At 39.6% G+C, this 27,898-nt stretch overlaps 1 protein-coding gene across 4 annotated transcripts in view; it reads left to right on the top strand.

Annotated features, from left to right (window-relative positions):
- The window catches only part of ldb2 (LIM domain binding 2), a 176,346-nt gene that overhangs the window by 101,545 nt on the left and 46,903 nt on the right, over nt 1–27,898 (top strand). For all 4 annotated transcript variants that reach the window (XM_004911234.4, XM_002938637.5, XM_002938636.5 and 1 more), the window contains exon 3: nt 13,500–13,672. In XM_004911234.4, coding sequence (XP_004911291.1) covers nt 13,500–13,672 — 173 coding nt within the window. The remainder of the gene's footprint in view (nt 1–13,499; nt 13,673–27,898) is intronic.

The following is a 27,898-nucleotide window of genomic DNA, read 5'->3' as shown; positions in this document are numbered from 1 at the left end:
AGCTGCACAATTGCCTGTATGACAATTCCTTATTAAGAAACCCAGAAAGTCAATCTGATTTTTTCCCTGAAATGCTATTTGTTGACATAGTGAAAAGCAAATATGCAATATTCTAAAAATGAAGCCATTCTGCTTTGAAATGTACAGTTTTGCTGATCTAGATATATTCTCAGATATTCTGATACAAATAAAGAACAAGACTAAGCATAACCACTATACATTGCAAGTAAGTTGTGCCGTACTACATGCCAGTTCAAACGAAACATTTTAGATTTATTTATTTATTTTTTTTTACTATTTGCACTAGGAAAATAGAAATTTATATTTAAACACAGAATAAAAGAATCCATTAGGTTTGAAAAAAGACAACTGTCCATTGAGTTCAACCCTTCCATGTGATCCCTAAGTATCACTGAGCCACACTAGCTAGCTATAAAAAAAAATCTAACTTTATGTATACGAATATGTGGGCATATAGATATATAAATAGAATGATAGGTTGATGGGTAGATAGATAGACAGACATACAGACAGATAGATGATGATAGATAGATAGATAGATAGATAGATAGATAGATAGATAGAATGATAGCTAGATTGATAGATAGATAGATGATAGATAGATAGATAGATAGATGATAGATAGATAGATAGATAGATAGATAGATAGATAGATGATAGATAGATGATAGATAGATAGATAGATAGATAGATAGATAGATAGATAGATGGATAGATGATAGATAGATAGATAGAATGATAGCTAGACTGATTGATAGATAGATGATAGATAGATAGATGATAGATAGATAGATAGATAGATAGATAGATAGATAGAATGATAGCTAGATTGATAGATAGATAGATAGATGATAGATAGATGATAGATAGATAGATAGATAGATAGATGATAGATAGATAGATAGATAGATGATAGATAGATGATAGATAGATAGATGATAGATAGATAGATAGATAGATAGATATGATAGATAGATGATAGATAGATAGATAAATAGATAGATAGATAGATAGATAGGTAGATGATAGATAGATAGATAGATAGATAGATAGATAGATATGATAGATAGATGATAGATAGATAAATAGATAGATAGATAGATAGATACATATATAGATAGATAGATAGATAGATAGATAGATAGATAGATAGGTAGATGATAGATAGATAGATAGATAGATGATAGATAGATAGATAGATAGGTAGATGATAGATAGATGGATAGATAGATAGATAGAATGATAGCTAGACAAACAAGGATTATCCAATGGAGATACAAATCATTTTACAAGCTCCTCATTGGCTTTAGAACTGCAACAAACTCTAATTCTTTAATTCACCCACAGATCCGAATGAGCATTTTTTTCTCATTGCTACTTCTAATGCATATTCATAGCAAATTATAATCGCTTAATTAGGTGAGAGGCTCTGTACTTAAATCATGTTTATTTGGAACCCTTTGGGATTGCGTTGGCAGTGTAGTCCTATTTTAGTATTCCAGTGGAGACTGGGAATATTCTCAGTTTATATTTATTCAACAGGGATGGAACTTGAGGCGTTCAAGCATTTGCATTCGAGTCCAGGCCTCTTGTGGATCAAACCGCAAACCTGGGTTCCAAAAAGGGCCTTCCTACCTCTTTCTTTCCCTATTAATAACCTTGTAACAAGTACCATACCCAAATCCATAATCCATACTGAGCAACTCAGGATAAAAAAGGTACAGGAAAAAGATCCGTTATCCAAAAACTCAGAATTACGGAAATCCCATCTCCGATTCCATTTTAATCAAATAATTCAACTTTTTAAAACTATAAAATATCATTAAAGAGATACTGACACCAGAAATTAAACCTTTTTTTACATCTATCATAACATTGTCTTTGCATGACCTTCATTTTTGCCATAAAAGTATTTGCCCAATGCTTTTATATTACCTGTCTGATCCCCCATGTTCCTCTATGAGGGGGCGGCCATATTTGTGCAGCAGGAGGCCGTTAGCATTAGAAGCTATAACTGACAGGCTGAGAAGTGACAGTCAGGTTGGCAAAACAGTCAGGTTGAGGGACTTCAAGTAACAATTATTTACAAAAGCAAATCTCTCAGGGAAAATCAATCAACATGACCTATAGGCAACTTTTTATGTACATTCATATTTTGCGGAGTCGTTTTTTAGTGTCTGTATCACTTTAATTCTTATTGAAGCCATTTAAATGATTTTTTAGTGGTATGGAGATCCAAATTACGGAAAGATCCCTTATTTGAAGAACCCCAGGTCCCGAGCAATCCTAATAACAGGTCCCATAGCTGTACTGGGCCGGTGATGGACCAGTGTGTAGGAGGCCATGGTATAGATGTCAGCTGAAGTCCAACACATATATTAATTGCAGCTTTGTAAAGGAAATTAGCCATGAAGGTCACGTATCTTCATAAAAAAAAAAATACTTTTTTGCTAGAAATCCATAATGAATTAAAAAGTCAGCAGATTTATTATTTATAAAGCCAATTTGTTGGCATCTACAAATTCCTCTAATTAAAGAAAATGTTCCCACATTGTAATACAGCGTGTGTCCTGCCAAGTACAAAACACCAATAGGGCCCTGTGATATGCAATCGGCTTTTATGGCCTTCCGCTGCCTCTCGTTCAAGCTGCGTGTCACAACAGCTCCGGCGCGCCGAGTCGGCTTTGGCTCAAACGTCTGGCACGATTCCTGAGGGTTCTGAGAAAATAATTCCACAAAGTGGCATAAATTAATATAACTAATTAACATGATGTTAATTATTTGTAAATTGTGTGTTTGGATACACATTACTTGAGAGGCATATGTTACATTCAATGTTTATTGAAACAAGTGACTTCTAATCGCATCTCCTGAGTGTTGCTTTTAGAACACAGTCAGCAAACAGCAGGCACACTAAAAATAAAAATTGCCTCCTAAGGGAATGCATGAATTATTGTGCATAATGAAATGTGTAACTAAAGCAGCAAACTACATGGAAACGGTAGCTCGGAAACTGCTTAAATTACTCTCACAGGCGCCGAAAGGGAGACTTTGTGTGCACCTACTCTACTTGTTCTCTATTGATATCGCTCTCGACTTTGTCGGACAGACCATCAAAGAGTCATTAAAGCTTAGGAATAAGGTACAGTAAAGGCTATTGATTGGCTTAGGAGTTAAATAGCTGCGCACTCACAGATCATAGGGGTTCAGTATAATAAACAGAAGGAAAACTCAAGAACAAGCACATTTCTTACATCTTCCTGATTCTCTTTGATTACTTTGTGTTTTATTTTCTGCCTTTTGAAGTCATGCCTTTTTATTAGGAATATACATGAATAAGATCATTCTGCATTGGTTTAATACTAATATCTGGGGAATGGAAGTTGCAGTAGTTGTCGGCTATAGCTCTTATCTTTAGCTGTTGACTATTGGAATATAAATTCAAATATAGGAAGGCGTCAGATTGCAATCCTACATGCAGGGATACCAATTTTGGGGATGAGGGGGTAGGATTGAGAGGGTCAAAAGAGATGGGGACCTTCACTTACTTTGGAATGGAGCCCAGGGGCCTCTAGCTGTGACCTTGCCAATTTTATAGGCCGTGGCAGGTCATACTGACTGGGCATCCCAGGCAACTCTATGGCGGCCAAATGGCCCCCTCCAGCAGGTAAAAGACAAAGGTGTAGGTCGGCAAAACAATTCACACCTTTGTAAATACTGTGAATAGCAGTCCTCAATCCCAAAACATGGCTGTATTTGATGTGCACAGACAACAAAGCTTTATAAATACAGGTATGGGACCTATTATCCAGAAGGCTTATACCTGGAGTTTTCCAGACAAGGGGTCTTTTCATCATTTCGATCCCCAAACTTTGTCTTCTAAAACCATTTAAACATTACCCAAGAGGCTTGTTTTGCCTCCAATAAGGATTGATTATATCTTAGTTGGGATCAAGTACAGGTACTGTTTTATTATTACAGAGAAAAGGGAATCATTTAACCATTAAATAAACCCAATAGGGCTGTTCTGCCCCCAATAAGGGGTAATTATATCTTAGTTGGGATCAAGTACAGGTACTGTTTTATTATTACAGAGAAAAGGGAATCATTTAACCATTAAATAAACCCAATAGGACTGTTCTGCCCCCAATAAGGGGTAATTATATCTTAGTTGGGATCAAGTACAGGTACTGTTTTATTATTACAGAGAAAAGGGAATCATTTAACCATTAAATAAACCCAATAGGGCTGTTCTGCCCCCAATAAGGGGTAATTATATCTTAGTTGGGATCAAGTACAGGTACTGTTTTATTATTACAGAGAAAGGGGAATCATTTAACCATTAAATAAACCCAATAGGGCTGTTCTGCCCCCAATAAGGGGTAATTATATCTTAGTTGGGATCAAGTACAGGTACTGTTTTATTATTACAGAGAAAAGGGAAATATGATTTAAAATTTGGAATTATTTGATTAAATTAATTTCTAGATAACGGGTTTCAAGATCCCATACTTGCCTGTCAATTATTTTACACCAAGATCAACCCCAGATATCTCAAGGCAAATGAATTAAGACTATTTGTTGTGAAATAAATGTACAATCTGGTGGAGTTTTCTCTGCAATTACAGTTCCCTTTATATGAAATATTTTATAATATAAAGCTACCAGCAGATACACTTTCTGCTCCATAACTTGTGTTTAAAGAATTATTATAAGAACCCTGTCTATTCTTTATGTTTCCATAGGAATAAAATTAGCCATATACTGTAGATAATAACCAGTGATAAAGGATATAAGTAGACGATTTGATCTTGTTGCAGTTGGTACGGATATTTTTCCCTTCCTATTTGGGGTTGACAAGGCAACTGGCAGACCATCTCCCAGTAAATCACCATTGGGAGTTGAGGGAAAAACACGACATTAGAAGGTTGTGGAGGTGCACCAGTCCCAGAAAGACCAATTACATAAGAATGTATTTCTTGCAATAAGAAGCACAAATATACAGCTCTATGCTTAGAGAAAACAAACACACGGCGCCTTCCTATGGGAAGATAAATTATAGCTGTACATCAAGGGTATGAAGCAAAGCAGAGCTTGTGGGTTTGCGAGGGTTGAAAATAGTGACTAGCTTACAAACCAAACTAACCAACTCAGAACACTGTGAAAAAATGTTGTATAAGGGTAGTGAAACAAGAATTGCATGTGTATTGGAGATTTAAGCATCTCCCCGATCCTGCCCTTACCCAGAACCTTCTACCCCCCGAGAAGAAATGCATATCTGGGATTTAATACATGGTAATGCTGAAAAGGGAACTTCAATTGCGATAAAAGAAACTCTATATTGTAGTTAAGGGACTGATTTATAAACTTTATCTCCCACAAAAGGATTTGGTCAGCTGTGCAGTAAAGGTCTTCTACTCTGTATTCTAGTTGTCAGGGTTGATTGCTACAGTCTGCCTTGGGATTCAGTAAAAAATAACAGGTTTAGGTGGTGTCAGGCTTTACTTGGCAAATACAATGTAAATATCATGCCTTTAGGGCACCTATAAAATACATGTTATTAGTCATTATGTTAAAATGAGAAATAACTCTGCAATTGGCATCTGAACTGACTGATGATCAGCCATTGAAAGTGTAATGTAACTGCTCGTTCTCCTCTAAAAGGTATAGCCTGGGCGCTTTCTTCTGATTTGAGGTAAGAGATTTATTACTAACACAGTTCAGATATACTGTAATCCTCTCTATCAATCACCAGTAAAGCCCCTGACCAGGCAATCAGTAGCGTTCCTCCCCCAAGCAGAGCACTGAGTTAAATATCAGTAAGAACAGCAGTAATCGGTTGCAAACCTAAAGAAGTTGAAATGTGATGTGTACTGTAAAATGCATTATGTATTTACTATTTCAGTATTAGATCTTAGATCATATTTTGCTAAATGGGGCTGTGGAGTATCTTTATCTATAAAAACCCAGTTTAGATTTATTTAAGGTTAGTAACAGGGATAACATGGGCCTTCATCTTTCTTATACAACCTTTCTCTGTTTGAAACAAGTATCTGGCATTTACAATAAACTGCAGAATAATACATTTCTTTTAGAGATTAGTCTGATGCATAATGCAGTTCTAAATATGGGTAAGAGGTGGTGGGATGCAGTGGTTAGCTGGTGGTGCAATATATACTTTATACTTTGAAAAAAGAAAAATATTTTCCATCTACTGTTACACCTGCAAATGCAGGCAAGTGGCAATAGGGCTGTCCATCTGCCAGTCAGTCCTTACTCTACCCCCCAAACGGAAAATGTGAACCCATAACTAGAATCCTACATACAAACATTTTTACTTTATCTAGTTTAGTTTTACAGGGCAATAATTCCACTCTGTGTCCTGTAACCCACTGATCACTAATACGTCACTGAAGTCATGGCAGAGATTCTCCTGAGGAACATGGCTCTATGCTGAACCAAGGCATCCAGCTGGAATGGAAAATGACAATAATGAGAAATGAAAGAAATAGTTCATGGGAGAATATCCAATGCACCTATAGATTTCAGGATGTCAACCAAAGAACAACATTGCCCAATGGGCCAAACTATATTTTCAAAAAGACTGAGGATTCACTTTTAGACAAAGATTTATATAAATCCACATTGATGGTTAAGCAATCCCGTTGCCCTGTTTTTCAGTAGCCTTACCATATAGTGCTCAAAAGATTCAACATAATGCAATAGATCCCATAAGAGAGACTTATGTACTGTATGTATGTATATCTTTATTTATAAAGCGCTACTTATGTACGCAGCACTGTACAGAAGAATACATTAATACAAACAGGGGATTATTAAGATAATAATAGATAAATACAAAGTACAACAATAAATAAAGATAGATACAAGATAAATACAGTTGCAATAAGTTAAGAGTCAAAGACACAAGAGGAAGGAGGTCCCTGCCCCGTAGAGCTTACAATCTATATGGGAGGGTAACTTACAGACACAAATAGGCACTTTACTTATTCTGTAAAGTGGAGATAAAAGGAAGATACAGAAGTTGCAATTAAGGCAAACTAACACCTATGCACTTGTCAAGGCTGCTTGGCCCTTAGGACCTGGAAGTTACACCTTAGGAGGAAGCTGGATACATGGTATTGTGGATCTCAGTCCAATAGTGAGGTACCAGTGGGGTCAAGCAAGAAGCATTGTCATTGGCCAGGCATGGGCTAGTCAATAAAGTCAATAAACCAGGGCATCATGCAAAATAGGAATGTGCCGAGGAACTCAGTATGTGAGGCCAAGGCAAGGCACCAGGGAAAAGACAGGGCTTTAAATATGAACTGGGCACCAATATAAATTGCACCCTTCCAATATTGTACATTATGGATAGTTGCTGGTGTGCACCTTATTTAGATTGGGTCATGCCAGATTTTTTTGGTGCTTGGAGAGTGTTTTAACAAATGGTTGCTGCTGATAAAAAGAATCATTTGCACTCAACATGGTTTTAGAACAGTCCCAGTTGTGCCCAATATATTGACATACTACCCCAAACATGAATGTATAGATGGCAAGGTAAGCATGTTAATGGATCTAACTATAACATTACACAGGGCTGATGTATGCTGTTCTGTATAAATGTTCTGTATAAAGTAAATGCTAATGCCATGTAAAACGTCCTACTTACCTTTCCCCGCCCTGCCTTGTCTGGCCATATGCCTGTGGCTCCCTCATACAAATGTGCATGATTTTGAACTGTTAAAAAAGAAGGGGAAGAGATGTCCTCTGAACTAGAGAACAAGTAAAATAAGCTACTCAGATCATCAAATTCCGTGTGTTGCATTGGCTTCCGCTACACCAGTAAACCATATCCCTTCACATTAGTTCAGAGAAGCAGAAGATAAATGTGTTTCTAACAGCTGAAATCCTTGCATATTATCCTAACATTGCTGGGAAGAAATGGAAATGAAAGGGCAAAGCGTACACCATACAGATGCAGATAAATGTGCTCCCCTAAATATTACAGTTTAACCTGGGAAGCCTCATATTGCCTGGCGATGATATATATAAATGATCTCCAGGTAAACAAATACACCTACAGAGGATTCTTCCTGATTGAACAAACAGCTAAATCAGAGAAGATAAATCACTTGTGCAGGGCTGCCTCCCTAAATATCAGCCAAGAGCTGCTTCTCTAAACTGCAATATAATAAAGGTTAAATCAGAATTTACCCACACCAACAAGCCCGTGCTGTTGCATGACTTCAGCAAAATAAAATGTATGTTCTTGTCTACTGCAGTTTTTCTACAAACAATGGTAAAAAAGGTAAGAAAATAAGAAACTTTAAAATAAAGCTAACATTCCCCTCCCCCCACAAAAAAAGGTTGCCATTTGGCATTATGTAATAATAACAGCAGCCTGGGTCAACCACTTAGTTTAAAAATACCCAAGAAAATCTTTAGTGTGTGTAATTGCCTATTTGTATGGTAGAAAGGTAATCGTCAGGGTTGGACTGAGCCAGGAAGCCCCCTGGAAAAAAACCTGATGGGCCCCGCGGCCCCAGGCCCACTCCCTCCGCTAACTTCAGGCACTATTGAGTCTCCCCACCATCGCGGCTCCAAGGAGAAAGTGTAGTATGCGGGGGGCGGAAGGGGTTTGATGTTGCGACTGGGGTGGGGGGCCCCCTGACGGCAGTCACTGTGGGCCAGATAGCCCAGTCCGACCTTGGTAATTGTTATAAATAGTTTAATAATGTAAAGCAATTGTGGCTAGTTGTTGGATTCACCGGCTGATCTAGGGAACAGGAGATCCCAATAACAGAGCCTTGACCACAAACAGCTCCATGGGGAGACCCATTTATCAACATTCTCATTTTCATGGTTTTAGGGGTATTTAAAACCACGATTAAACTCACTTTCTCTAAAGCCATGAATGCCAAGTGATTCATTAAAACAGCATTTTATAAAAAGCACAAACAAAAAAACTGGGAAAACCACACATCTCACACATTTCACATTTTTCAATGAATGGAGCACCCAAGAACGTGAAAACAACACATTTTTCACGTCTTCCAATGAATGGAGCATTCAAAAATCCAAAAACATCTTCCAACTGGAAACAGGACGGCTGCCCATTGACTTTTAGTGACCTTGGCAGCTTTTAGATGGGGAAGCTTCGTATTAGTGGTTTTCGTGGTTTTGACACTAAATAAATCATGAAAAATTTGTGTTTTCCTTTCACATGAGAATTTGAGTTTTAGAGAAAAAAAAACCACAAATCGTGAAAGAGAATACAATATGAACGCTAGTAAATGCCCTTCTTATTCACGTGGCATAATTAGTATTCTACCTGGAGTCGCTGCCAGCTGAGTTGCCCTGCTGGGATTAGCCATAACAGGGCACACTATTAATGGAAAAGGTTTGAAAAATCCAGATTTTAGCTTCTAAGGCTAAAAAATAATTAAATATATACCTGCCAGTAGATAACTGAAAAAGCCCATAAGCTGAACACATGGAAAGTATTCATACAAGTACTATAGAGTATGCTATGCCAAAAAATGCAGATGGGGCAATTATTTGTTTTATACATTAAGTTCCTGTAAGAAAATCTATTTACATTCCTTGTTTTGTAGCATTAGGAACATGCCCAGTCCAGCTAGCCATAGCAATCTATCAGAGTAAGTCTGTCTATGCCCTTATTTTCATTTATTGTTACTTTTGGTGATAATAGCTTTATATGTCTAAATATACAAAAATCAATGAATTTGCATTGTACATTGCCTCTTATTGGGAGGATTTTCCTACCTTGGAAATAAATGAAGATTCTCCCACAAGGAAACAGTTCATTGTCATGTACTAGCTCCATCATTTTCACTCCGATAAGTGTGCCAAATCAACAGCTTATACATCTGGAATGAACTAGTAGTAGCTCTGGTAGTTCCTTTACTTCCACCCTTACCCATTCCCCATACATCTGCCACCTGTAGTAGTAAGTCACTACATGCAACAATGTCCTCATTAAGAATGAAATAGAGGGGGTTGAATTATGTAGGAAACAACCCCAACCCTGACAGTCTAACCTCATAGTTTAAATTTTCCATCCCCTTTACCAGTTTAGTTGCACGTCTATGCACTCTCTCCAGCTCATTAATATCCTTCTTAAGGACTGGAGCCCAAAACTGCACTGCATACTCAAGGTGAGGCCTTACCAGGGACCTATAAAGGGGCAAAAGTATGTTTTCATCCCTTGAGTCAATCTATCTAGATTGTAAGCTCTACGGGGCAGGGACCTCCATCCTCTTGTGTCTTTGACTCTTAACTTATTGCAACTGTATCCTGTATTTATTTGTATTTATTGTTATACTATGTACTTATCAATTATTATATTTAACCCCCTGTTTGTATTAATGTATTCTACTGTACAGCGCTGCGTACATAAGTAGAGCTTTATAAATAATGATATACATCCCTTGAGTCAATGCCCTTTTTTATACAAGACAGCACTTTATTTGCTTTAGTAGCCACAGAATGACACTGCCTGGAATTAGACAACTTGTTATCAACAAAAACCCCTAGATCCTTCTCCATTAAGGAAACCCCCAACACACTACCATTCAGTAGATAGCTTGCATTTATATTATTTCTACCAAAGTGCATAACTTTGCACTTATCAACATTGAACCTCATTTTCCAGTTTGCTGCCCAGTTTTCCTATTTTGTCAAATCGCTCTGCAAAGCGGCAGCATCCTGCATGGAACTTAGTTTTTCAGATATGTTCCTGTTGTGGCCCTGCTGGTGTTACAGTTATTATACAGTGCAATAATATGCAATATGTACAGTTACCTTATACTGTATAATTTGTGGCCTACAAGTAAATGTCCTGTCTGGCGTGCTGGTCTACATTTTTTCCTGGATGCAAGCATTATAGTTTAAGAAAATATATCTTGTGCTGGTTTTTACAGTTATATCTAATTAAATGTAGCTCAGTAACAATAAATGATCACTTAGAGGTTTTTTTTATATTTATTTTATGACCTAATCTTAAGTATGCAGTGCAGTTTTGGGCTCCAGTCCTTAAGAAGGATATTAATGAGCTGGAGAGAGTGCAGAGACTGCAACTAAACTGGTAAAGGGGATGGAAGATTTAAACTCTGAGGTTAGACTGTCAGGGTTGGGGTTGGCTTCTCTCGAAAAAGGTGCCTGTGAAAGAATAAAATTGCTCTTTATAATATTTCAGAAAGAAGATTCATACAGGAAGCTCAAAAAATATGGAAGAACATTTCTGGTCTTGATAATTTATAGTTATGTTTGATGTGTCTGGGTTTTGTTTTTATTTATTTTTTTGGGAGCTACCAGTTATGTCAAGTTATGGTGTTTTTCTTTTCTCTCTGGAGATATTGATAAAGTAAGCAGTGTAATTATTGTGATTTACATGTACAGGTATAGGACCCATTTTCCAGAATTCTCGGGACCAAGGGTATTCCGAATAAGGAGTCTTTCCGTAATTTGGATCTCCATACCTTAAGTCTACTAAAAATTCAATAAAACATGAATTAAACCCAATAGGATTGTTCTGCCCCCAATAAGGGGTAATTATATCTTAGTTGGGATCAATTACAAGGTACTGTTTTATTATTACAGAGAAAATGGAATCATTTAACCATTAAATAAACCCAATAGGGCTGTTCTGCCCCCAATAAGGGGTAATTATATCTTAGTTGGGATCAAGTACAGGTACTGTTTTATTATTACAGAGAAAAGGGAATCATTTAACCATTAAATAAACCCAATAGGGCTGTTCTGCCCCCAATAATGGGTAATTATATCTTAGTTGGGATCAATTACAAGGTACTGTTTTATTATTACAGAGAAAAGGGAATCATTTAACCATTAAATAAACCCAATAGGGCTGTTCTGCCCCCAATAAGGGGTAATTATATCTTAGTTGGGATCAATTACAAGGTATTGCTTTATTATTACAGAGAAAAAAGAAAATAAGTTTTAAAATTCTAAATTATTTGATGGAGTCTATGGGAGACGGGCTTTCCGTAATTCGGAGCTTTCTGGATAACGGGTTTCCGGATAAGGGATCCCATATCTGTATTGTAAAAACTAATAAAAAGTAAGTTGAACCCCCCCGTGGTGCCCCCGCACCTAGCACAGGGGGTGATAGACTGAAGGGTTAAACTTTGTGAGCTGATGCCTTTTTTTTACACAAAGTGGCTATGCAACTATGTATGCATGCATGGTTATTACATATAAGTGCCTCGAGGAGTCATACAGTCACCCATATGTAATAAACATGCATAACATAAACACAGACAAAGAATTATTCTTTTCCAGAATAACTGACATAGCCCTGCAAGCACTGGGAGGTAAAACCTTTTTAATTTCTCCTGCAGATCTGTAGTGAGTTATTCTACAAAAGGCAGCTTACCTACGTTTGGAACTGTCCAAGTGCCCTCCATGTGCTTATGAACTGCAATGTATCTCCGAACGCACACCCATGTTACAAAACAGCTGTCATGAAGGCACCCGTATTTGAAAAAAGTGTGCATAAGGATACCAAGTTGAGCATTTATTTCTATTAAAATATATTTCAGTAGGTTTGAAAAATAAATTTGCTAAAAAACTAATTGCATTCATCACTTAGATTCTCCAAATCAATTTCCTAGCCATGTCAGAATAACAACTAGCGCCAAAGACAGGATACAGATCAGGGATCGGCAGCCATTTGGGTCCTATGGGAGAAAAGCGCTTTACAAATGTTTGTTGTTGTTGTATTTAATATAAGTTCCAATATGACCGTGGCACTGGAAAGCAAGGAACTGTAACTCAATAGAGATGTAGCGAACTGTTCGCCGGCGAACTAATTCGCGTGAACATCGGGTGTTCGCGTCCGCGCAAATTCGCGGACTTTTGCCGATGTTCGCCACTTTGGGTTCGCCGTGTTTTTTTTTGGCGCCGTGTTTTTTTGCCTTGGTTTTTCCGCCGCGTTTTTCCGCCGCGTTTTATCGCCTATGCATATACATAGGAATAGCTTGCGTTTTTTTTTTGGCGTTATTTTTTGGCTGTCTTTTTGGCGGGTTTTTTTTTTGGCGGGTTTTTTTTGGCGGTTTTTTTTTTGGCGTTTTTTTTACAAAGTATTTTTCAGAGAAATTTTTGCTTGATCCCCCTCCTGCATGCCACTGTCCAGGTCGTGGCACCCTTTAAACAACTTTAAAATCAGTTTTCTGGCCAGAAATGGCTTTTCTAGGTTTTAAAGTTCGCCTTCCCATTGAAGTCTATGGGGTTCGCAAAGTTCGCGAATATTCGCGAGTTTTGGCGAAAGTCCGCGAACGGGTTCGCGAACATTTTTGGCGATGTTCGCTACATCCCTATAACTCAACAAGAGTTGCGCTGTCCAGGGTTACCCATCCTTGGGATAATGTTGACCACTATTATGAGATCTCAGTATTAAAATGCTGTTTGTTTCTCCCTATTTTTTCTGACAGCGATTGGAAGGACTCTTATTCCTCGATACTTTAGCACAGTGTTCGAAGGAGGTGTTACGGATCTCTATTACATTCTCAAGCACTCCAAAGAATCATACCACAACTCATCCATCACGGTGGACTGTGATCAATGCACTATGGTTACTCAGCATGGGAAACCCATGTTCACAAAGGTAATAGCAACGCCTTTATAAAGCCGTTTTTTTTTCTTCCTTGACATTGATTGATTTTTTTCCCCTTTGCAATATAACATTACAGTACAGGAATACTAATGGAAAACTACAGCCGGTTACTTTGAACTAGAGCATGTTGGAAAAATGACAAATGTAAAGACAAATAATGAGACCACAAAAAACAGGGTATGTTAAATGCAGCACCCTTGATATATAGGAAATTTGTTTTCCTATATAATAATCCAGCACTGGATAATGGGTCAGTAATGACGGCATTGGTCATATGACGCTCTAAAGTAGACATCTGTCATGGGGGAGAGTCTAATGAAAAGCTTTGCAATGGTCTAATGTTGTTACCAACAGCCATTTTAGAGTTAAAAAGTATCATCATTTATATGGAGCTAGTATGTTACATACCCCTTAGCAATAGTAAAACCAACAAGGGTTGCTGGAAGGAAGGATTAGAGGTTCTTATTTATAAGAGCTTGATGAAAAACACACCTATGCTTCTTAAAGAGAACTGGTGGCTAGCATTTATGGAATATTGACTATGGATATTACAAAGTACCGTATATACTCGAATATAAGCCGAGTTTTTGAGCACTAAAAATGTGCTCAAAAAGTAACCCTCGGCTTATACTCGAGTATGATATTTTGTGCTGACTGTGCCGATCCCCCAGACGGACTTGTGTCCGTGCACCTGCGCTCTCCCTATGTCAGCTTCCCAGAACCGCCATCCTGCTACTTGTGCGCTCTTCTCCAGTGCTCATCTCCGGTGCACTCTTCTGCTCTGCTTGGCGCCGCAGTCGCGCCAGTGACATCACGCGCCCCCTTCAGTTACTCATGGCCTGATCTTAGACCTTGTAAGATCAGGCCATGAGTAACTGAAGGGGGCGTGCAACGTCACTGGCGCGACTGCGGCGCCAAGCAGAGCAGAAGAGCGCACCGGAGATGAGCACTGTAGAAGAGCGCACAAGTAGCAGGATGGCGGTTCTGGGAAGCTGACATAGGGAGAGCGCAGGTGCACTGACACAAGTCCGTCTCATTCCCTTCCTATCCTTTCCTTTCTGGTCCTGGTCTGTGTTGCAAATGAGCACTATTGATCTGCAGATTGGTACATTGCCCCCTTAGTTCCCACAATCATTGCATCTTATTAGTTTCTCTATTTATATATCTTATGTGCATATTTCTGGGAAGCTGGCATAGGCAGAGAGCGGGACTGAGGGAACTTTAAGTCGCTTGGCAGTAGCTGAAGGGCAACCAATTGGGGAAAAAGATCTAAAAGCGTTATGTGCAAAATTGGTAAGTTGCCATTTTTATCCCACAATGCAACCTTTTTTACTGACAACTGCTCCTTTTCTGCACCTGCCACAAGTCACAACAAAAGCTGATATGAACAAGTCATACTGGAGTACAGGCCCAATGTTTGCCCTGCCATACAAGTCATTATGGATGTTACAAGCTGAGGCATGGGCATTTATATAAAGTTATATTTATAAAGTAGTGATAAGAATTCAATATATTCCTGGTATTAGCAATGTAAATGCTATAATGTTGAGTAGGGGATTATCTAAATGTTCCGTCCTGCTTTTGTCTGTCCTGTTTTATGCCTGTTCCAACTTGCTCCTACCTGTCCCGCACTTGTCAGGCCAGTTGGTCCTGTTCTTTTCCAGTCTCTCCTGATCTTTGCCCACTCCACCTTGTCTAGTCCCTTTCTAGTACCTTTCTTAGGCCACCACTATCTAAAACACTCTATACCCTATATATATTTCTTAGGATAGACAGGGGGCAATTTATGGGATAATCAACTAAACCAAAGTTTGAGCACACTTTGTGTGCTGGCTCACTCGCACCAGCCATACTGGTGACACCCTAGGCTTATACTCGAGTCAATAGGTTTTTCCAGTTTAATTAGGTACCTCGGCTTATATTCGGATCGGCTTATACTCGAGTATATACGGTAGATCAGATTGGTGGGTCCTATTTACAAGAGCTTGGGGAACAAGTACATGTTTGTTAGAAAGAGAAATTTTGATTATCATTTATGCAGTGTTGACTTTAGGTACCCTAAAGCACATTAGACAGCCCTTGGTAAACAGATCAGTCTTCGGGGAGAGTTTAAAAGTTTGGAGGGGTGTGGGAAGGCAAAGAATTTCAGAGACAGGTAGAAGGTAAGGATGCAATGAGGGCAATAAAGTAGAAGCACAGAAGTAAAGTGACCTGAAATGCAGGAACAGTTAAATTGTTATGGTCTTTACATGGGGTTTGTGTTAAGAGTTCAACTTAGCTTGAGAGAAACTGAGAAGTGGTGAAGGGATTTTCATGTAATATGGATAAGTGCATTGATGTAGTTGTTGCATTTAGAGCAGAAGAGGAGAAATAGGGTAGAATGGGATCAGAATTGTAGCCCACTGCATGTAGCCTGCATGAAACCCTATACCTGTACCCTATACATGTGCCTGTACCCTATACCTGTGCCTGTACCCTATACCTGTGCCTGTACCCTATACCTGTGCCTTTACCCTATACCTGTGCCTGTACCCTATACCTGTGCCTGTACCCTATACCTGTGCCTGTACCCTATACCTGTGCCCTATACCTGTGCCTGTACCCTATACATGTGCCTGTACCCTATACCTGTGCCTGTACCCTATACCTGTGCCTGTACCCTATACCTGTGCCTTTACCCTATAACTGTGCCTGTACCCTATACCTGTGCCTGTACCCTATACCTGTACCCTATACCTGTGCCTGTACCCTATACATGTGCCTGTACCCTATACCTGTGCCCTATACCTGTGCCTGTACCCTATACCTGTGCCTGTACCCTATACCTGTGCCTGTACCCTATACCTGTGCCTGTACCCTATACCTGTGCCTGTACCCTATACCTGTGCCTTTACCCTATAACTGTGCCTGTACCCTATACCTGTGCCTGTACCCTATACCTGTACCCTATACCTGTGCCTGTACCCTATACATGTGCCTGTACCCTATACCTGTGCCTGTACCCTATACCTGTGCCTGTACCCTATACATGTGCCTGTACCCTATACATGTGCCTGTACCCTATACCTGTGCCTGTACCCTATACCTGTGCCTGTACCCTATACCTGTGCCTTTACCCTATACCTGTGCCTGTACCCTATACCTGTGCCTGTACCCTATACCTGTGCCTGTACCCTATACCTGTGCCTTTACCCTATAACTGTGCCTGTACCCTATACTTGTGCCTGTACCCTATACCTGTGCCTGTACCCTATAACTGTGCCTGTACCCTATACTTGTGCCTGTACCCTATACCTGTGCCTGTACCCTATACCTGTACCCTATACCTGTGCCTGTACCCTATACCTGTGCCTGTACCCTATACCTGTGCCGGTACCCTATACCTGTACCCTATACCTGTGCCTGTACCCTATACCTGTGCCTGTACCCTATACCTGTGCCTGTACCCTATACCTGTGCCGGTACCCTATACCTGTACCTGTACCCTATACCTGTGCCTGTACCCTATACCTGTACCCTATACCTGTGCCTGTACCCTATACCTGTGCCTGTACCCTATACCTGTACCTGTACCCTATACCTGTGCCTGTACCCTATACCTGTGCCTGTACCCTATACCTGTGCCGGTACCCTATACCTGTACCTGTACCCTATACCTGTGCCTGTACCCTATACCTGTGCCTGTACCCTATACCTGTACCCTATACCTGTGCCTGTACCCTATACCTGTGCCTGTACCCTATACCTGTACCCTATACCTGTACCCGTACCCTATACCTGTGTCTTATACCTGTACCCTATACCTGTGCCTGTACCCTATACCTGTACCCTATACCTGTACCCTATACCTGGACCCTATACCTGTACCCTATACCTGTGCCTGTACCCTATACCTGTACCCTATACCTGTACCCTATACCTGTGCCCTATACCTGTACCCTATACCTGTACCCTATACCTGTGCCCTATACCTGTACCCTATACCTGTACCCTATACTGTACCCTATACCTGGACCCTATACCTGGACCCTATACCTGTGCCTGTACCCTATACCTGTACCCTATACCTGTACCCTATACCTGTACCCTATACCTGTACCCTATACCTGGACCCTATACCTGGACCCTATACCTGTGCCTGTACCCTATACCTGTACCCTATACCTGTACCCTATACCTGTGCCCTATACCTGTACCCTATACCTGTGTCTGTACCCTATACCTGTACCCTATACCTGTGCCCTATACCTGTACCCTATACCTGTGCCTGTACCCTATACCTGTACCCTATACCTGTGCCTGTACCCTATACCTGTGCCCTATACCTGTGCCTGTACCCTATACCTGTACCCTATACCTGTGCCTGTACCCTATACCTGTGCCTGTACCCTATACCTGTGCCCTATACCTGTACCCTATACCTGTGCCTGTACCCTATACCTGTGCCCTATACCTGTACCCTATACCTGTGCCTGTACCCTATACCTGTGCCCTATACCTGTACCCTATACCATTCAGTACAATGAGTACATTTTCATTGACTCCTTTTTTTGGGTTTAGATCCCATTTACGTTTTGCTTTGGAAAGAGGCAGAATAGAAAGTTGAATAATTTAAGTACCAATACAAAATTGAAGACCAATATAAAGCTTTGTCTACCAAGTATATTTCTCCTACACATCAGCAGGGAAATGCTGCCAGGAAAATAATAGCTACATTCTTTGGCAGTTGTTAGAGTTTCTCTCGCCAGTAGTGATTGGAGCAATTTTCAATAGTTTTATTAAAAAAAAAAGAATTGCCAAAGCTTTGCAGGTACTTTTTAGTAAAAAGGCATATTTTTCTCATTTTGGATTTGTGTGTTCTTTAAAAAAAATACATGGCTTTCTAGAGAAATACAGTTTCGAGGGAAATATGGTTACTGACATTTCTTTTTTTAAAAATGTCTGCCATGCAGGTGGAAGTATGTTTATCGGTAATGTGCTGCTACTATACATGTTTGGTATGGCACACTCAGGCGACATGGGGATTCACAAATCAGCTGTACTTTGCAGCACATAATAAAATATATTTTTTATATGTCATTATGAAACATTGATCATTAATTTAGTTATGTATATATATATATATATATATATTCTTATAGGAGTGGAATTACACAACAACCTGTCCAGAGTTAGATTTGATTGTCCAGAAAAAAACAAACATATATATATATATATATTGTATAATTTACCAAAAGAAATGTTGCCCCCAAGAACTGCAGACTGAAAGAGAACAAAATGAAATTGCTTTGTTGGTCACATTGTTTCTGAAAAATAGCCTGGCAGTGAAAGAGTAAAAAGTCAATTATCCATTTGAAGCAGTGAAAGGGTTAAACTTGAGATAGCCATTTGGAACAGTCAAGGGGTTAAAGGTGAGCTAGCCATTTGAAGCAGTGAAAGGGTTAAAAGTAATCTAGCCGTTTGAAGCAACAGGTTTTTGAATGCCTAGGCTACAATGTGCTCTTAAATTTGGTATTTGGCCAAAAGTTTTAATACACTGCATGTGTTCAGATCCAAAAATGATGGTTTTGGCCGACGCTTATAAAAAGTGACAAAATAACTCATTTTAAATGGGATTGCCTGAGGGATGAAGTCGCAATTTAGATTTAACTGTAATGTAATAGGGTAAACTTTGCCTGTTTATAGCAAACCCAAACCATAGCAACCAATTATTTCAGCTAATTCCATCTGCTATTTATTCCAACAGGAGAAAACATTTCACCTGCCACTAAATTGCCCCAGTATAAACACTACACTTGGTACGTAGTACTTATATGTATATGTATTGTATCTAATACAGTATATAGCAGAATGTATCCTGACACCTGCCTGCCCAAGAACATAATCAACATGAAGTTGGTTTTCCACTATATGTTTGTTGGCAGCATGTTCTTCAGTTTAGCCCAAGAGCACTTGTGAAGCAGTGAGTGATGTTGGGTGCTCAGGTCCTGCTTGTATAAGTTATTCTACAGGTGATGGCTGGGTGGAGGCCAGACAGGTTCTTTTACTCCCATCTCAGCAACCTAACTCTTTGTGCATAGGGAATAAGGGGATTATAATGCTGAAACAGGAAAAAGCCACCCCTAAAGTAAAAAAAAAAATGTTAAGAATCTCATTGTCAACTGTAGCATTAAAGTTTTCAGTGGCACCAGTGACCCAAGCCAAACCATGAAAGTCATCTCTAAACAACTATTCTCTCTTCACCAAACTTTACAGTCGATTAAAGGCATTGTAGCAGGTAGCGGTTCTCCTGCAATCCACCAAACCCAGGTCTGTCTGGACATTAAACACAATTCATTGAATGGTTGCATAGCTAATTTACAGTGTAGGTAGAAAAAAGACAAGTCCATTAAGTTCGACCCCTATTGACCCACTAGAAACCAATATACACCATACCATCCTTCAGTTTCCAATATAATAGCATAGATTTTTACACCTAAATAATTCTACCCAAATAAAGTAACCCATTACATTTGGCCAAATAGTGTATATCTTGCAGGAAGATGCAACACTACTAACTTTAATTATTACAACATTAAAAAAAAGTCTCAATAATAAGTAAATCAGATTCATCTGACCACATTCAGCCCCAGGCATCAAAGGAGAAACCTGAACCTAGATAGTTCTTGTTTGTCCAGTTATGCCCTCAATCATCACTGTTCATCACTGTTCATCCTTTCCTAAGAGTAAGAACCCATAGAGCAGTTGAGTCGCCCATGAGAGATCTCTGCTATTGCGGATGACAAACCCTTCTGAAAAGGCTTTCTACAGGTGGAAAGCCCTTTGCATCGCTTCAGTAATCCAAAGTTGCACAAAGTTGCCTGCAGGAGGAAACTTTGGAAAGCCTTTTTGGAGAAGTTTGAAATGCTCCATGGGTTGGTAACATGCTGGGAATAGAACAGAAAACCATGTGTGGCCAATAAACAGCTGTATTCAAGGCCACCTAGATCAAGGGGAATGGAGTAGTGATGTGTGGGTTGTGAATATTTCGAGCCGCACCAGACCTTAAACTGCCCGCTCCCAACCCTAACCCTACCTAACCCGGCTTCTTCCCTCTATTTATAGACCCTATAAATTCACAAACCAGAAAAGGCAGCCGTGTTAGGTTGCGGACGGGAAGGGTGAGCAGAAGAGCTCCACCACTCGACCCTCAAGTGATGTGCCGAGGTCAGCCCAAACCCACCGACCTGCGGGTATCGGGCCGGCCCAGACATCACTAGAATGGGATAGGCGTTATGTATTTTTTTCAGTAATTTCTAAATTCACCATTGCCTTTGTATAAATGAATCAATTTTTAATCTGAAAATGTAGATACAGAAGTACTGGAAGAAGAACTCCTATACCCAGTGGCATAGCTGTCGCTGAGCCCCCCTGTAAAAAAAAATCTTTGGAGGGGCCCGACAAGCACAGATTGCTTCCTGCCTGCTTGCTTGTGCGTGCCCCCAACACATCTGGCAGGCCACATCTGGCAGACGGGAGATGGTGCCCCAGGGTCCGCTTTATAGTTACGTGCCTGCCTATACCCCAGTGTGCTTTCACTGGCCATTCTGTTGAAACAAAAATAATAATTCCAGATACAGAGTAGGGTCTGTGTTTTTGCTAAACAATGCAAACTAAGCTGGATTTATTGATGCATCTGGTATCTCACACGGCACACAGCTTACTGTCATGGGGAAAGTGTTTGCAGATGCCAGTGTGTCTGTGCCAGATACTCCAATTTAGCCAGCTCCATGTGTCCATGTTGCATATGGAGAAGTACAATTGCATTACCCTAAATATCTCATGAATGGAACCATAAATTCAAAAAGTTATTTCAAGATGCATGAATGTAAAGCGGACTCCCAGGCTGCTGGGTATGTTGGAATTGATCTGATTTATTTTAGTGAATGAAACTGAGCTGAATACATTTCACCAGATGTAAATATGGCTCTATTTACAATGACTGATCAATAATATAGATTTCCTTGAGCCATCGCAATGCTCCACTGAATTCATCTGAAGCAAGTTTCATATCAGTGGGAAGAGTGTCTTAAATTGCTAGCAGATATGGGAAATGTAATTGCAACAGTAGTATAGCTCTGATTAACCCTTCCCCGCCAACTGGAATTTTGGTTATATAACCGACATGGTTTAGAGATGAAATTAATGTTTGTTATCTCTCTGACTTCTCTAATTCATTTGCCAGTATATCGCTAAGAAATATTAGCATTTGGGGGCCATTATGCAAACTCAAACTGCTAAAATATTTTATTTGAAGGGCTCCTAATAGCTAACCCCTTTCATAACTACAGTAAAAGCACATGAAAGGAGCAATTTTAAACTGTCTGTTTGCTAAAGTTTGTAAAAATTGTTTATAACTCATTGCCCATTAATGCTGCAATTTTTTGTGTTAAAATTAATGCAGCTCCCATGTAGAAATGAATTAGTCTGGCGATGGCTGCCATTATTTATGCAAGCATAACAGCTAACATTAGCATTACTTCAGGTAACATAGTAAGTTAGGCTGAAAAGTCACACATCCATCAAGTTCAATCATTTTTGTCTATATCAGACCTGCCTAACTGCTAGCTGATCCAGAGGAAGTCTCTCTAATCTAAAACCTCTCTAATTTGAAAAAAAATCCTTCCTGAATCCAAGATGGCAATCGGACCAGTCCCTGGATCTACCTGTGGAGCTGTCTTCCATAACTTTGTATTTCCTCACTTGTTAAAATCCATCCAACCCCTTATAGAAGCTATCTAATGTATCAGCCAGTACGACTGATTCAGGGAGGGAATTCCACAACTTCACAGCTCTCACAATAAAAAATCCTTTCCGAATAATAAGATGAAAACTCCTTTCTTCTAATTGGAATGGGTGCCCTCGCATCTGCTGGAAGGACCTACTGGTAAATAAAGCATTAGAGAGATTATTACATGATCCCCTTATAAATTGATAGTTATTATATTCCTTTTTAAGCGCCTCTTCTCCAGTGTAAACAGAATATACTAGTCTTTCCCCATAACTGAGACTTTCCATACCCTTTACCAGCTTAGTTGCCCTTCTCTGGACCCTCTCTAACTCAATAATGTCCCGTTTGAGCACTGGAGACCAGAACTGGACAGCATATTCTAGATGGGGCCTTACCAGCGCTCTGTAAAGGGGAAGAATAACCCCCTCCTCCCGTGAATCTATACCCCTTTTAATACAGCTCAAAACCTTGTTTGCCCTTGCAGCTGCTGCCTGGCACTGCTTGCTACAGCCAAGTTTATTATCTACAAGGACTCCCAGGCCCTTCTCCATTATGGATTTGCCTAGTGCAGTCCCATTAAGGGTATAAGTGGCTGCATATTTTTACATCCCAGGTGCATGACCTTACATTTATCCACATTAAATCTCATCTGCCATTAAGTCAGTGCGTATAGATCCTGCTGCAAGGTGCCACATCTTGGATGGAGTTAATTCGGCTGCATAATTTTGTGTCAAACACTGATACATTAATTCCAATAACCCCCTGTCATTAATAAACCAGTTAAATAAAAGTTGGTCCAATACAGAACCCTGAGGGGTCACTCTGAACCTTAGCCCAAGTAGAGAATGTACCATTAACAACCACCCTCTGCTCACAATCCTGTAGCCAGTTTTCTATCCGAGTACAAACACCTTTATTAAGGCTGACAGACCTAAGCATAGAAAGCAGTTGTTTGTGGGGCACTGAATCAAACGCTTTGACAAAATCCAAATATATTACCTCTACTGCAACCCCTCTAGCCAAATGTCCAAACCAATTAGGTTTGTCTGACATGGCCTATCCTTCATAAAGCCTTGCTGATTACTGCTCACAGAATCCCTTAACAGGCCTTCAAATATCTTGTCCACCACAGATGCCAAACTTTTTAAATAATTGAGTCATATGTTCCATGACAAATACAATTATGAAGGAAAAATAAAATATCATCTGTGAAAACTGCTTCTGTATGGGCAATGGAAATACAGGTAGGGACAGGGAATTATGCTACTTTGTATACATGGTCTTTTCTTTTATGCACTGAGTAGGACAGGGTATCTTCCATGTCACAAAAATTGGCAGAATTTCGTCAATTATGCATAATATTAGGAAAATCTATGTTTCATTAAACAGCTTTAGTAATATGCAGGGCTATTAGCCTGGGCTGTTTTATGTTATACAGGTATGGGATCTCTTATCCAGAAACCCGTTATCCAGAAAGCTCCAAATTACGGAAAGCCCATCTCCCATAGACTTCATTTTAATCTAATAATTCAGAATTTTAAAACTGATTTCCTTTTCCTCTGTAATAATAAAACAGTACCTGTAATTGATTCCAACTAAGATATAATTACCCCTTATTGGGGGCAGAACAACCCTATTGGGTTTATTTAATGGTTAAATGATTCCCTTTTCTCTGTAATAATAAAACAGTACCTGTACTTGATCCCAACTAAGATATAATTACCCCTTATTGGGGGCAGAACAGCCCTATTGGGTTTATTAATGGTTAAATGATTCCCTTTTCTATGTAATAATAAAACAGTACCTGTACTTGATCCCAACTAAGATATAATTACCCCTTATTGGGGGCAGAACAGTCCTATTGGGTTTATTTAATGGTTAAATGATTCCCTTTTCTCTGTAATAATAAAACAGTACCTGTACTTGATCCCAACTAAGATATAATTACCCCTTATTGGGGCAGAACAGTCCTAATGGTTTATTTAATGGTTAAATGATTCCCTTTTCTCTGTAATAATAAAACAGTACCTGTACTTGATCCCAACTAAGATATAATTACCCCTTATTGGGGGCAGAACAGCCCTATTGGGTTTATTTAATGGTTAAATGATTCCCTTTTCTATGTAATAATAAAACAGTACCTTGTAATTGATCCCAACTAAGATATAAATAATCCTTATTGGATGCAAAACATTCTTATTGGGTTTAATTAATGTTTTATTGATTTTTTTAGTAGACCTAAGGTATGGAGATCCAAATCACGGAATAACCCCTTATTGGAATACCCTTGGTCCCGAGCATTCTGGATAATCGGCCCTCTACCTGTATATATTTTATAAAGAGACCTGCAATATTCTGGGGTATAGTATATCTTTAAAGGAAAGCTATTTCCCCAGTTTTGCCCCATACACAGTGGCCCCATAGAAAGTGTCCCCAACTGCCCCCATAGACAGTACCCCCCCATACACAGTGCCCCCATAGACAGTACCCCCCATACAAAGTGCCCCCAATTACTCCCATAGACAGTACCCCCTATACACAGTACCCCCCATACACAGCACCCCCTATAAACGCTCCTCCTTCTTTAGCGGTTTCTGCTCCTTATGCGGCTCCTAGTGCGGCGGCGACAGGCCCTTTTATAAGGTTGCGTCCCGTACGGGGCGCAACCTTATAAAAGGGCCTGTCGTCGCTGCACAAGGAGCCGCATAAGGAGCAGAAGCCGCACGAGCTAGAGCATCCCTTCACTTAAATGAAGGAAAAATAGCATAAGACCCATTTTTTACATTCTCACCACTCATTTCCATTCCAGTAAGTTCAGAACCTTAGTACAGGTATAGGACCTGTTATCCAGAATGCTCGGGACCTGGGGTTTTCTGGATAAGGGATCTTGAATAAACCCAATTAGGACTGTTCTGCCCCCAATAAGGGGTAATTATATCTTAGTTGGGATCAAGTACAGGTACTGTTTTATTATTACAGAGAAAAGGGAATCATTTAACCATTAAATAAACCATTAGGACTGTTCTGCCCCAATAAGGGGTAATTATATCTTAGTTGGGATCAAGTACAGGTACTGTTTTATTATTACAGAGAAAAGGGAATCATTTAACCATTAAATAAACCCAATAGGACTGTTCTGCCCCCAATAAGGGGTAATTATATCTTAGTTGGGATCAAGTACAGGTACTGTTTTATTATTACAGAGAAAAGGGAATCATTTAACCATTAAATAAACCCAATAGGACTGTTCTGCCCCCAATAAGGGGTAATTATATCTTAGTTGGGATCAAGTACAAGGTACTGTTTTATTATTACAGAGAAAAGGGAATCATTTAACCATTAAATAAACCCAACAGGGCTGTTCTGCCCCCAATAAGGGGTAATTATATCTTAGTTGGGATCAAGTACAGGTACTGTTTTATTATTACAGAGAAAAGGGAATCATTTAACCATTAAATAAACCCAATAGGGCTGTTCTGCCCCCAATAAGGGGTAATTATATCTTAGTTGGGATCAAGTACAGGTACTGTTTTATTATTACAGAGAAAAGGGAATCATTTAACCATAAAATAAACCCAATAGGGCTGTTCTGCCCCCAATAAGGGGTAATTATATCTTAGTTGGGATCAAGTACAGGTACTGTTTTATTATTACAGAGAAAAGGGAATCATTTAACCATAAAATAAACCCAATAGGGCTGTTCTGCCCCCAATAAGGGGTAATTATATCTTAGTTGGGATCAAGTACAGGTACTGTTTTATTATTACAGAGAAAAAGGAAAGCATTTTCAAAAATTTAAATTATTTGCTTATAATGGAGTCTATAGGAGAGGCTCTTTCCGTCATTCGGAACTTTCTGGATAATGGGTTTCCGGATAACTGGTCTCATACCTGTAATAACCTGGACTGAAGTGCCCTGCAGTGGAATGCTCTGGGAGTAGTGAATGGCTAAATGTACACAAGTTCGGGCAAATAAGAGAAAAACTCTTTACAAGAACAATAATATCTCTAGGTTACAGTGTATTACAGTAACACTATCTATGCCAATATATTATTTTATAAGTATTCTATACGTATTATTTTATACATATTGATTTTATGGTAAGTACATCGGACATTGCTCAAGCTCTTTGCTCTCAGTATTGCAGCTGCTAATTGGTTGCTATGGCTTACAAGAAGTGAAGCACCTATTATTACAGTACAAGTGCTGCATATTTATTAAAGTGCATAGAGTTAGTTTGTATGAAGATTAATTTAAAAAATGATGACGAGTTTTTAAAACGAAGGAAGGGTGGCTTATCTGAATAAATTTACCATGCATGAAATTGTCCTTGTGTTTGCCAGAAGATTCAAGTGGCATATTGGGAGCCATAGAGGTGACTGTGGCACTGGTTCCATTACAAGCTGGTATCTCCCTGCCATAGAGGTGACTGTGGCACTGGTTCCATTACAAGCTGGTATCTCCCTGCCATACAGGGGACTGTGGCACTGGTTCCATTACAAGCTGGTATCTCCCTGCCATAGAGGTGACTGTGGCACTGGTTCCATTACAAGCTGGTATCTCCCTGCCATAGAGGTGACTGTGGCACTGGTTCCATTACAAGCTGGTATCTCCCTGCCATAGAGGTGACTGTGGCACTGGTTCCATTACAAGCTGGTATCTCCCTGCCATACAGGGGACTGTGGCACTGGTTCCATTACAAGCTGGTATCTCCCTGCCATACAGGTGACTGTGGCACTGGTTCCATTAGAAGCTGGTATCTCCCTGCCATACAGGTGACTGTGGCACTAGTTCCATTACAAGCTGGTATCTCCCTGCCATACAGGTGACTGTGGCACTAGTTCCATTACAAGCTGGTATCTCCCTGCCATACAGGGGACTGTGGCACTGGTTCCATTACAAGCTGGTATCTCCCTGCCATACAGGGGACTGTGGCACTGGTTCCATTACAAGCTGGTTTCTCCCTGCCATACAGGGGACTGTGGCACTGGTTCCATTACAAGCTGGTATTTCCCCTCAGACTAAATCACTTGCAGAACGCAAGACTGTTTATTGCCAGTCATTTAGTCCATATTGCTACTAGATTGAAGTACTCCAGTCATTTAATTTACTACATTGTGCCGTGGTGTTTTTAAACTGTTTCCATAATAAATACAAATTCTGCAAAAGTGACAGATTTGCTAAACACAGCGCCTTATGTTTAATGTTTTCTTTATAAGTATTATATTTTTATCAGTATGTAAAGTGCCATATTGCTTGACTCAAGTGAGGCCTTCCCTGAGAACTGATAAATGTCTGACAGCCTATTCGTTTTTCTCCATATGCTCAATGCATACAGTAGGAAGTTATGGTCAGAATAAAAACAACTTTCCGCAGGAGATCTGGATTCTATTTGTTATCACTGGAGGAAATTAATGATATTTCACTGAAAAAATAAATGGGAACTG

Source organism: Xenopus tropicalis, chromosome 1, assembly GCF_000004195.4.
Source record: "Xenopus tropicalis strain Nigerian chromosome 1, UCB_Xtro_10.0, whole genome shotgun sequence".
NCBI lineage: Eukaryota > Metazoa > Chordata > Amphibia > Anura > Pipidae > Xenopus > Xenopus tropicalis.
This window is presented reverse-complemented; position numbering and strand designations above follow the sequence as displayed.